A 13407-nucleotide genomic window follows, 5' to 3' on the forward strand; every position below is an offset into this window, starting at 1 on the left:
CCCAAAAGTTAATATTCTAAATTGGGGCAAGGCCAATTTTGATGGTATCAGGCAGGAACTTTCAAAATTTAATTGGGGGAGTCTATGGGAAGGAAAAGGGATGTCTGGTAAGTGGCATGCTTTCAAAAGTGTGTTAACCAGGGTTCAGGGTAAACACATTCCTCTTAGAGTGAAGTGAAGGCTGGCAGAAGTCGGGAACCCTGGATGACTCGGGATATTGAGGCCCTGGTCAAGAAGAAGAAAGAGGCACATGACGTGCATAGGCAGCTGGGATCAAGTGAAGCTCTTGAAGTGTATAGGGGGTGTAGGAGTAGGGTTAAGAGAGAAATCGGGAGGGCAAAAAGGGGACACAAAATTGTTTTGGTAGATAAGGCAAAGGAGAATCCAAAGAGCTTCGACAAATACATAAAGGGCAAAAGAGTAACAAGGGAGAGAGTAGGGCCTCTTAAGGATCAACAAGATAATCTATGTGTGGATCCACAAGAGATGGGCGAGATCCTAAATGAATATTTCTCATCAGTATTTACTGTTGAGAAAAGCATGTATGTTAGGGAACTTGGGGAAATAAATATTGATGTCTTGAGGGGTGTACATATTACTGAGAAGGAGGTGCTGGAAGTCTTGAAGCGCATCAAGGTAGATAAATCTGCGGGACCTGATGAGGTATATCCCAGGACGTTGTGGGAGGCTAGGGAGGAAATTGCGGGTCCCCGAGCTGAGATATTTGAATCATCGATAGTCACGGGTGAGGTGCCTGAAGATTGGAGAGTGGCAAATGTTGTACCTTTGTTTAAAAAGGGCTGCAGAGAAAAGCCTGGGAACTACAGGCCAGTGAGCCTCACATCTGTGGTGGGTAAATTGTTGGAAGGTATTTTGAGAGACAAGATCTACAGGCATTTAGAGACGCACCGCAAGGACTGATTAGGGATAGTCAGCATGGCTATGTGAGTGGAAAATCATGTCTCCCAAATTTAATTGAGTTTTTTGAAGGGGTAACCAAGAAGGTAGATGAGGGCAGTGCAGTTGATGTTGTCTACATGGATTTTAGCAAGGCCTTTGACAAGGTACCACATGGTAGGTTGTTGCATAATGTTAAATCTCACGGGATCCAGGGTGAGGTATCTAAATGGATACAAAATTGGCTTCTTGACAGAAGCCAGAGGGTGGTTGTAGAGAGTTGTTTTTCAAACTGGAGGCCTGTGACCAGCGGTGTGCCTCAGGGATCAGTGCTGGGCCCACTGTTATTTGTCATTTATATTAATGATTTGGATGAGAATATCGGGGGCATGGTTAGTAAGTTTGCAGATGACACCAAGATTGGTGGAATGGTGGACAGTGAGGAAGGTTATCTCCAATTGCAGCAGGATCTTGATCAATTGGGCCAGTGGGCTGATGAATGGCAGATGGAGTTTAATTTAGACAAATGCAAAGTAATGCATTTTGGTACATTGAACCAGGGCAGGACTTACTCAGTTAATGGTAGGGCGTTGGGGAGAGTTACAGAACAAAAAGATCTAGGGGTACATGTTCATAGCTCCTTGAAAGTGGAGTCACAGGTGGACAGAGTGGTGAAGAAGGCATTTGGCATGCTTGGTTTCATCGGTCAGAACATTGAATACAGGAGTTGGGACGTCTTGTTAAAGTTGTACAAGACATTGGTAAGGCCACACTTGGAATACTGTGTACAATTCTGGTCACTCTATTATAGAACGGATATTATGAAACTAGAAAGAGTGCAGAAAAGATTTACTAGGATGCTACTGGGACTTGATGGATTGAGTTATAAGGAGAGGCTGAATAGACTGGGACTTTTTTCCTTGGAGCGTAGGAGGCTGAGGGGTGACCTTATAGAGGTCTATAAAATAATGAGGGGCATAGACAAGGTAGATAGTCAATATCTTTTCCCAAAGGTAGGGGAGTCTAAAACTAGAGGGCATAGGTTTAAGGTGGGAGGGGAGAGATACAAAAGTGTCCAGAGAGACAATTTATTCACACAGAGGGTGGTGAGTGTCTGGAACAAGCTGCCAGAGGTAGTAGTAGAGGCGGGTACAATTTTATCTTTTAAAAAGCATTTAGTTACATGGGTACGATGGGTATAGAGGGATATGGGCCAAATACGGGCAATTGGGATTAGTTTAGGGGTTTAAAAAAAAAAGGGAGGCATGGACAAGTTGGGCCAATGGGCCTTTTTCCAGGCTGTAAACCTCTATGACTCTATAAAGCCACACACAATATTCCAGGTGTGGCCTCACCAAGGTCCTGTATAATTGCAGCAAACATCCCTGCTCCTGTATCAAATCCTCACTATAAAGGCCAACATACCATTTGCCATTTTTACCACCTTCAGCGACTGGTGTCTAAGAATACCCAGGTCTTGTTGCACATTCTCCTCTCTTTGTTTCTAATAATCTGCCTTCCTGAATTTGCTGCCAAGGAGGATAACCTCACATTTATCCACATTTTATTGCACCTGCTATGCATTTGTCCACTCACTCAACTTGTCCAAATTACATTGAAACATCTCTGCATCCTCCTCATAGCTCACCCTCTCATGCAGCTTTGTGTCATCTGCAAATTTGGAGATATTGCATTTAGTTCCTTCATCTGGAACTGTTCCAGAGTCCATAGAATCTTGGAAGATAACCACCAATGCATTCACTATTTCTAGGGCCACTTCCTCAAGTACTCTAGGATGTAGATTATCAGGCTCTGGGGATTTATTGGCTTTCAATCCCATCAATTGTCCCAACACCAATCTTAACAGATCCTTAAATTTTACAACAAACAAATTGACAGGCATGTTTAATCTTTCTGTATTGATGGACACACTAAATTTTAGTTGTAGACTGGCCCATTGTGTTTCATTGCGCACAATTAGATGGTGAGGACCAGGGTACACAAAGAAAATCCAATGCCCATGTTCAAAGTCATACATTATATCCTTATTTTGAATATGTGGATCTGCTGTGATAGTCAGCAGAAAACCTGCGTTAAAGTTGGTCAGAGGACAGAGCTTTTCCACATCACAAGCATGAGGGGCTGGAAGAGGCCAAGTGAATCCGAGTTTGCTGACACCACCAAGCTTAGGCAGCACAGTATATACTTTGGTGGAAGCAATAAATTGCAATCGGATGAAGGGAGTGGGTAAAAAAAGCAAATGGAGCTTAGTGTGGGGAATCCAGAGGTGTTCACTTTGGATCCAAGGAAAGACAGATGAGAATATTTTTGAAATGGGGTAAGTTAGGAAGTGTAGAAAAGCAGAGTTTAGAGGCCCAAACACAGAAATCACAAAAAGCTGGTCGGCAAATACAAAAAAAGTGAAGACTAAATGGGATGTTGGCCTTTATCTCTAAGGAAGTTGAAGACAAAGTAGTGGAAGTTGTTTTATGTTAGGCTTAGCCCTGTGTTCAGTTCATTCTCAGGAAGAGTATATCCCCAAATAAATTGGCACGGGTGATGCAAGTATCATAGAGTTTTTACAATGTGTTCAGGATAAATTTCTATGGAAAAAAACTCAACAAGGAGACAGAACGAGCACTTATGAAGCTAGTAATGGGAAATGAACCAGAACAGATAAGAGAAGTATGCATGGGGGAATATGCAGGCAATAGTGATCACAATAGTTTAAAAGAAAGATTGAAAAGAATATAAATAAGGCAAACATCAGGGCAATAATCAGGAGAAAAGGCTGAACTAGGGAATATAAACTGGAAAATTAACTGACAAAGAAATAGAATAGCAATGGAAAACATTCAAAATGGTGATCAAGAGTTCAGGAGAAATATTTCCTTCCAAAAAGCAAGGTAAACTAGCCAGTAGTGAATTACTATGATAAATGAGGAAATAAGGGCAACATTGAAATAAAAGAAAAAAGTAGAGAACAGGATGACACAAAGGTATATGAAAAGCCTGGGAAAGTCTGCACAAATTAGAAGACAAAAAGGAACTATGAAAATAAGTTAAGGAATACGAAAACGAATTGTATATTCCACAGATACAAATAATAAAAGAAAATTCAGAATAAGGATAGGGTGATCTCAGGATCATACACTATAAATTCACAGGCAAAGACAGTGAAATGGCAGAAATATTAATTACTTTTCTCTGCATCAATATGGCATATTCATTTATACTGAAGTGCTTGAAATGCAAGAAATTTAAGCTGGGAAAGATACATCAGAGATGGGAAACATCCAGTGACAGGGCTTGTAGAACTGTGGGCCAATGTTATGTGGTTGGCTGACTCCCACTATGTTAGGTCGAGACTGTCCCAAGTTATTTGACCTCAGGACCCATATGGCATAACATAATTGCATACGTTAACATCAATGCTCCAGTCAGAGTGGAGATGATTGGGTAATTCCCTTGTTAATCACACCTAGAGACCACACTGCTATAATTGGGATTGACTTTGGACATAATTTGTATGGCAAACTATCCTCTACTCATTGCATATTCTGGTGAAACACAATGCATTAAAAATTATACAAATTGGGAGATTTTCCTGTAGTTCACAAAGACTCTGTTTAAGTAGATTCATTTATGTAGTGTGCTATGTAAATGTACTCTGTTTGCTGTAGTCCTGCTCTCCCTTCAACGCACTAGCTGATACAGTGGTGTCAAAATGCAGTGGCTTAATATGGAAACAGATTTCATCCCATCAGCCTGGGCTGGATTCAATTGCATTCCTTAAGAGATGAAAGGCTAGTGCCTAGCTCACTGTACTGCTCAATTCCATACACACACACACATATATATAGGTGTGTGTGTGTGTGCGCGTATATGTGGGGGGGTTTATGTGTGCATACACAAAATATTCATAGAAAAAAAGCTTACAAGGAATAGAAAGAAATCAGTTTGGTGAAAACACATTTTAATACAAGACTTCCAACATACAGTACCTAGTGGCATAAATAAAATGTTTTCTAGTAACTGTAAAAAGTAAAATTGCTAATAATGCATTATTCAGTTTTGATTTGCCCGCCAATCACCGTGGTGATGAATGAATCAGTTCTCTTCTGGCCACTGCAGATCCAAGCGCACACATCGGGCATGTGCGCTGTGTTCTATTATGGCTTCAAGATCCCATGGCGCGTGCATTAAGCCAGCTTTGGAGTATGACCACCCAAGCTAGCACAGCACACGATTATTGCAATGGTTTTTGCGAGTCCCAAGTTCCAAATACCATCTCTTTGTGGTTCAGTCCAGTAAAGTGTGGCAGACATCACACCTACATGATATCCTGTGAGAATAATCATCTTTAAAAATAAAAGCAGTAAAACTTCTTTTTAAAAACCCCTCTAAATTAAAATTTATAAGGTGATCTATGAGAGGGAAGAAAGAGAGAGAGAGAAAAAGAGGAAAAAAAACAAACCCAATTTCATTTCAACAATTCCTAAGAAGCCAAGCGTTTACAAATTGCTGTATGCTTTTAATAAAAGGACTGAGGCTGTATCAAAAATTTAGTAAAAAAATTAGATTGAGTTTTTTATTTTAATCATTTCTGGCTGAATAGAATATAATCTACCATAAGACCCCTGTACGTCTGCAGCCAAGGAGCTGAAATGGGAGTAGCAGGACCTGACAAACAAGCAACTTTATATCAACTGCATGGATTGGAGGGGGAGAGGGCGCAAACGAGCAAGAAATGGGATGCACGAGGGAAAAGAAAAGGAGAGAGAACCCGGAGACATAAAGAAAGTGTGCAGGGCGGAGACAGCAGAGAAGGTGAATGGCACACCAAAACCTGAGCATGAGAACAGCGTGCGATATGAGAGATGTGCAGCACAATCACGCAGGGCGATGATGTGCCAGACAGCTTCGCGAGAGTGCTTGGCGCCAAAGAGTGCAAAAGAAAGACCTGGCGATATTAAACAGAAACATAGTTAGAGAACCGGTGACAGAGGCCAGACAGCAAGAAATGATGAGAAGCAAAATGAAAGTTGACGAGGTGTCCCAAAAGCCAGAGCAGAGAAAAGTTCCAACTTAAAACAATTAACATGGCCAAAACTAGAAGTAAAAGTTTAGGTATAGTGGATTAAATGTAAAACAAACTGATTTCAGTACAGTCTCTGACATTTACATTAGGCTACCGTTTTGTTATACTTCCGTTGCTAGACACGTGTGAATAGAAAACAGTACAATTAGTGTTAAAGGCAAACCGTATCAAACATCCCCCAGTGCTGCCCGTGGTCTCTTTAGCATTTTAAAACAAATGTTCTGAAGCCTGCGGTAACAATGTACAGAAAAGATCAAGGTAACAATGCTGACTGGTGGAGATCAGCCCGCCAAGCGGGAGAGGTGATCAGCAGCATTAAGGGCTGCAGTGAAACTCCAGCATTACTCGGCTTCCAAACCGACAAACCCAGTGCTCAAAAAATTAAAAATGGTGGCAGGCTTCCATTCCCTACAGACAGCACTGGTGTGGAAAGGGGGTGGGGTGGGGGGGAGGTTATGGGGTGGGGGTGGGGGGTTCCAGTCTCCTTTAGATATTAGGGTGGGACGTAAGGTGGTGGGGATCTGTATGGGGTCATGTTCTTTGGACGGCAGCCTTTTCCTTCCATTGGTGCTGTGAAGGGTGGCGGGGGCTGGTAGGGGGGGGCATTGGGATCCTCTTCTCGCAGAGGGGTGTATTCCCCAATCAGATCCTGGCCCAGGGGGATAGCCTCATGGCTGGACTGACTGGGATACTCAGGAGGAGGAAGAGGGGGTTTTTCCTCCTGGAGGATTAGTGGGACGCTCGATGAAGGAGGGGGCTTCGAGTCATCCAGTTCATCTGCAAAAATGATGGGAACGCCCTTCTTGATGAAGGTGGCTTGGTCCTCGATGGTGAGCTTCCCTTTCCGCTTCTTGCGATAGCAGATCATGGCGATGATGCCAGCAATAAGGAGAATGGCAGCTACCACCACTGCTGGGATTACCGTGTGCAGGTAGACATCATCATTACTGGTCCTGGACGGCCCCTCACCAGCAGCAACTGACACAGTAGGCTCGATGGGAATCTCTGGTTCACCCACTGGCACAAACTGGATATGTTTGCAGCTGCCTGTTCCAGTAACGGTCACGTTCATGGGGGTAAACTCGGGCTCCATGGTCGTCACAAACACAGAATTTGGGTTGCCATCGCGGTCCGCAATACGCCTACTCAAAGACTGAATCTGTTCCTCTGGGCAGGGGTCGAGGGGGAGAGTGTTGTTAGTCCATTCGACTACAATGGAGCCCTTAGAGATACTGTGCAAGGTCACAGTACTGCTGTTACGATCACCAAATGCATAGGCCAGCTTCTTGATCAATTGGATTTTTTTGTTAACATCATTGGCCACTTTCCTGTGATCCCCTTGAAATCGAGCAGCAAATTTGACACTCGATTTGCCACCATGAGGCCGACTGTGTACATGGACCTCGAAGGCATCCACCGCCGTGAGGCCCCCCTTGTCTGCGGCGTGCATGAAGTACTCATGCTTGCCTTCGAGGCCAGTGTCCGGCAAACCGTACAACAGCTGGCTGGTGCCGTTGAACTTGACCCAGGAGTTCTCGGGCAGTGGCTGCTGCTCCCGGAGTTTGAGAGTGAGCTGCAGCTTGTCGGTGGTGCCGTCCTCATCATCGTAGAAGGTGTCAGATGGGATCTTAACCTCAAAGTAAGTTCCCACCCACGAGTCCACGCGGTCAATATGGTTGGTAAGCTCTGGCGGCCGATTGTCAATACCAGGCTGCCGGAAGGGCTTGGTCGCGTGGACGGGGCTGGTCGTGCGTCTGGAGGGGGGTGACGTGGTCTGCAGCTTGGTGGATGGTTTGATCGTGACCCGCGGAATCTTGGGTCGTCCCCTAGGCTTCTTGGTGGTTACAGCAATGGTGGTCGGAGTAGTAACCTGTGGTTTCAGAGTGGTAACCCTGGGTTTCTTGGTTGTGCGTGGAGATGGCACAGCGGTGGGTTCAACATAACCAGGCCTGGTCACAGTTGGTTCGATCTGACTGGGGATGGTGGTACTTGATTTCTCCAACACCCTGGTTGGCTGCACAGGACCCAAAGTGGGTGTGTGAGTAATTGTATCTTTTGGCCTGACAGTTTTAATGGGCCTACTAATCAAAGGTTTCCTGATTGGTGGTGCTACTCTGTCTGTGGTGGATGCAATTATCGGTGAGGTGGGTGTTGGGACTATACGAGTAGGAGGTTCTCTAATAGCAGTTGTTGGTGGCTGAGCGACTATTTTGGGTGTTGAAGTGGGATTTATTTGTCTTCGCACTCTCTTGGTCACTTGCAATTTCTTGTTGGCAATGTGCCACCCTACCACAGGATAGCCAAGCTGAGCAGACATGGTCCCCTCCTTGGCAGGGATCTCCACACTGCTGATGTTAGGTACACTGTTCTGATTTAAGAAACATCCAATCTTCCAGGACAGCAGAGCCCCATTCTCCACGACCTTCTTGGCATTCCCAGGGCCGGCCATGAAAGCAGACATATCAAACAAACGGTTGTTGACAACTGGAACGAGCTTCATTTGATGGAGTCCCACTTCGGCAAACTTGCGCATTCGGTCCAACAGTCCAACACGCTGCTTGGCGGTCATCTTCGTCAGGTCAGCATCCAGGATCACGGTCAAAATGGTGAGGGGTTCCTCATGTGCACAGACCGATGGTATAACCTCATTGACCAACTGTGAGGATACAGCAAGGGGAGCACTGTCTAATGGGTCATCTGGCAGAACTTCAATAGAGAAGACATCTTCAGCGAAAGGCACAAGGCTTCCATTGGCAGCCAGCTCCAGGGCAGTGGCCGAGATATAGTGAACCCCTCTGTCTGTGTCCAGTGGGAGTCCCTGAAGTGAGTGACTCACAGAATCCCAATGCAGCCATGAGGGCAGTGTCTCCTTCCCAGACTCTGTAATCTAGGAAAAGAAGAAAGATATGGGTTTATTACCTTGCATATTTAATCTCAGCATACAGGGATAAAAGCCCATTCATACTTTCACAGGGTTCCTCACAAATGTAATCAGGATGCCTGATTTATGTTTCACACTCCCGCAACAAGCAACAGATGCAATTAATCCCAGATGTCAGCATAACATAATAAATGTTCAGAGTTACTGTACTGACAATGGGCAAGAGGTCATTTTGGTCCACAGAATGTAAATATACTCATTGTGTCCATTAAGGTTTTAACCCTCCAATCAAGCTCAACCCTCTCCAGCACCGTAACACTGTCACATCCCGTCCCTCCAACACCGTAACTCTGCCACAGCCCATCCATCCAGCACCGTGACTCTGCCACAGCCCATCCATCCAGCACCGTGACTCTGCCACAGCCCATCCCTCCAACACCGTAACTCTGCCACAGCCCATCCCTCCAGCACCGTAACTCTGCCACAGCCCATCCCTCCAACACTGTAACTCTGCCACAGCCCATCCCTCCAGCACCGTAACTCTGCCACAGCCCATCCCTCCAACACCGTAACTCTGCCACAGCCCATCCCTCCAACACCGTATCTCTGCCACAGCCCATCCCTCCAGCACCGTAACTCTGCCATAGCCCATCCCTCCAGCACTGTAACTCTGCCACAGCCCATCCCTCCAGCACTGTAACTCTGCCACAGCCCGTCTCTCCAACACCGTAACTCTGCCACAGCCCATCCCTCCAACACCGCAACTCTGCCACAGCCCATCCCTCCAGCACTGTAACTCTGCCACAGCCCGTCTCTCCAACACCGTAACTCTGCCACAGCCCATCCCTCCAACACTGTAACTCTGCCACAGCCCATCCCTCCAGCACTGTAACTCTGCCACAGCCCGTCTCTCCAACACCGTAACTCTGCCACAGCCCGTCTCTCCAAAACCGTAACTCTGCCATAGCCCATCCCTCCAGCACTGTAACTCTGCCACAGCCCATCCCTCCAGCACCGTAACTCTGCCACAGCCGTCTCTCCAGCACAGGAACCCTCAAAAAGCATGCAGCTGACTGCAAACACTTGTCTTCACCACATTTGTACCACTGTTCTGGACACTGAAAGGAGCAAGATGCTCTTTCAGTGAGTCGGTGCAGGCTTGATGGGCTCAATGGCCAACTTCTGCCCTGAGGGATTCTATGGATCTTTTACGCCCATCTGAGAGGGTAGTGGTCGGATCTGAAAGATGCCACATTTTGCACTGCAGTACTCCCTCAGTACTGCATTGGAGTGTCACCCCAGATTATGTGTGCAAGTCTGTGGGCAGACACTAAAAACACACCTCCTGGAAACTGGTTCACAGAAATAGGATCTATAGGGTACTCAAAACGTTAAAACTTGTCACTACTACTTCTGACTGTCTTGCTGAGTATACCCAGCACTTTTGTAGCAATACAAGGCAAGTTGTCAGCATCTGCAGGTTGGAGCAGTACTCTTATCCAATTCCATGTCCTGGTTCCTGTTTTATTTTGATTAATTAGGAGTCTTTCATGCAGAACTTCTGCCAAAACCTAAAAGCATAAATAAACTGCACCAGTGGGAGACCCAACTTATAGTTCATGTGTCACATACTCAAAAGTAATCAATGAGGTTTATTCAGTGGCATCTTCCTCTTCCAAATGTATGTTGCAATATTTTTAAAGTTATTGTTGCTTAAGTAAGTCTGCTGCTAAATGTGGAGTCTATTACCTTTCCTGTTCAGGAAGCAAGACTAATGGGTCTGTAGGTGTCAGGGTCAAACTTGTTACATTTTAAAAATATAGACATAAAAATAGACAGATTTTCTTGCTTCCAATTCTCTGGGAATTCAGTCGCGACGGTTGATTAATTACAGCAACCACAGCCCTGTAAATCGTGTCCCTTGCTTCTTCCAAAGTCCTCGGATATAAAGCATGTGTCTCAAGGGAAACTGTCATTCATGTCCCTTTCACTTAATTATCGACAGATATGAAGCGTGCAAGTCTAGTTTTGGCCTGGTGGCCATTAATTCAATCACAATACATACAGAGATGTTAAATAACTAGTTGCATTCAAAAATCTCATCTCAACACCCAGCCTAATTCAATCAGGCAAAGATTTGTTCAAGTTGTCTCAGAGACTGCAAGCTCGATGGAAGTGCCAAGCCACATTCAAATGAAAAGCTTAATGCCGTTGCCTGCTTGGTTATGTAATTTGCAGTTGCATTTGAATTACGCTGACAATTATGGAAATCCACAGGCTTTGGGGAAGGGAGTATACAAAGCAAGGAGGGTTTAAATGATTACTGATAGATTTGGCCAGTGGGCTGCTGGTGTTAATCAGACTATTAAAAAAAATCAAATATGTAAAATGCGTCAGCACTGAGATTGCATACATTATTTTCTTTTTGGCATTTCACCTACTGTAAATGTGTAATTTATTATTGCGAGTCAGCCGGGCTCAGTTGGGTAGCACTCGTGTTTCCAAGTTGACTGAGTGGTTGAGAATTCAAGTTTCACTCCAGAGACTTGAGTATAAATGTCTAAGTTGCCACTTCAGTGCAGCACTGAGTACTGCTCAGGACTGCTGCACCAAGGTGAGAGGGGAGAGATACAAAAGTGTCCAGAGGGACAATTTCTTCACACAGAGGGTGGTGAGTGTCTGGAACAAGCTGCCAGAGGTAGTAGTCGAGGCGGGTACAATTTTATCTTTTAAAAAGCATTTAGATAGTTACATGGGTACGATGGGTATAGAGGAATATGCGGGCAATTGGGATTAGTTTTGGGGTTTTAAAAAAAAAATGGGCGGCATGGACAAGTTGGGTTGAAGGGCCTGTTTCCATGCTGTAAACCTCTATGACACCAGAGGAATACAAAATGGAGGTCCCACATGCCTCTTTAGTGGACTAGATCTCATGGCATCATTTTGGCTCGAGGCCAGAATATAGCCCTCAGACAACATCACTTAAAAAAAAATGTTGTCTTCTCATTTCTGTCTGTAAACCAGAATACCCAGTGATAATGAAGGTACTACATAAAATACAACATCCTTCTGCATTAAAGTACACAATTTATTTTCTTGTTGATCTAATGGTCAATAAATTAACTAAAGTTTGAAAGTCTGACACTTTTGAAAAGACATGACAAAATTCCATAGAAGAGATCCAGGAACTAAAGCAAAGCTTAAAAAGAAATAAAAACAGAAAACACTGGAGATACGCAGCAGGTCTGGCAGCGTCTGTGAAGAGAGAAAGAGAGTTAACTTTCCAGGTCGATGAGCATTCGTCAGAACTGGGGAACTCGAGAAAAGATGAGCAAAGGATAACAAATAACTCCTATGAGACACAAAGGCCGATGTTGTCATAGTACGCACCATGGCAGTGAGGAGCTAAGAGTTATGCAATTAAACTGAAACACAGAAGCTTAAATAGTTAGGATAAGAGGAGACTGAGAGGTCTCAGCCATGAATATTTCAATATCTTCCGGATACCAAGTGTAGATAATACTGGATAAACAAGTTTCCTAGCTGGTCATATTGCTCTGTGCAGCTGTGGGTTCTATTCCTAGATGTTGCTTCTACACAAACAAACCTGAAATTAGTTTCTAAACAGGTGACATTTTAACTGATGGATTTAAGGTTTCCCCAATAGTCAGAGGCCACAAATTTAAATTCGCAACTCCTCTATAGCTAACAATTAATGGGGGCAGAGAGAGGTAAAACCTTTGGCAGCAATATATTTCTTTTTCCTATTTACAGTTGCCAACCAATTGGGTTATTATGGAGTCCGAGATAGCAGTCAGGCTCCTGTGCAAAGGGTCCAGACCAATACTGAGATTTCCCAGCACTTGTCACAGCCACTGGGGGCCCTCAGTGAGGCACGAGTAGCACAGCTTCATCTATCGGTAGAGGGGACAGAGAGTTGTTTCCCATTCACTCCCTGATCTGCCTCATTGTTTTCAAACACTGAACTACTGCATTGCATAACACCACTCAGCAGCATCTCTAGTGATCCATGAAACCTCGATAGTCTTGGAACGACGCCACAAATGTAACCTTTAGTAAGGATGTCATTGTACATTAACTCAGGATTGTCTAAACTTCTTGTGTTGATGGACTGTATAAATACACATTCAGAGAGCCTCACCTGAAAGGCGGTGGATGCCGAGTCAATTTGAAAATAGAGATTGAGTGAGGGTATTAAGGAGTGTGGAACCCAGGTGGGTAGATGGAGCTGAAGTATAACTAAGTCACGTTCTAACAGGAGCGGGGGAAACATGTTTGAGGGGCTGAACGGCCACCGCCTGCTCCTAATGCACCTCAGTCACATATAAAGTTTAAAGCCAAGTTCCCATCATGTGACACAGGTGGCACATTGCTGTTATGAAGCTCTTGGGTGGATCTGATTTCTGAGAACAGCGCTGAGAATGGTACTTTTCAAATGTGTTGGCCCAAGCACTCAAATAGGATAAACCAATATGAAACACAACTGCAAACATATTCCAGGAATTAA

At 44.6% G+C, this 13407-nt stretch overlaps 1 protein-coding gene across 2 annotated transcripts in view; it reads right to left on the minus strand.

Moving 5' to 3' along the window:
- Positions 1-4856: 4856 nt before the first annotated feature.
- Positions 4857-13407, minus strand: part of dag1 (dystroglycan 1) — a 116518-nt gene continuing 107967 nt past the window's right edge. For both annotated transcript variants that reach the window (XM_078209379.1, XM_078209380.1), the window contains exon 3: positions 4857-8885. In XM_078209379.1, coding sequence (XP_078065505.1) covers positions 6492-8885 — 2394 coding nt within the window. In that variant the 3' untranslated portion in view covers positions 4857-6491. The remainder of the gene's footprint in view (positions 8886-13407) is intronic.

Source organism: Mustelus asterias, chromosome 3, assembly GCF_964213995.1.
Source record: "Mustelus asterias chromosome 3, sMusAst1.hap1.1, whole genome shotgun sequence".
NCBI classification, from domain to species: Eukaryota; Metazoa; Chordata; class Chondrichthyes; order Carcharhiniformes; family Triakidae; genus Mustelus; species Mustelus asterias.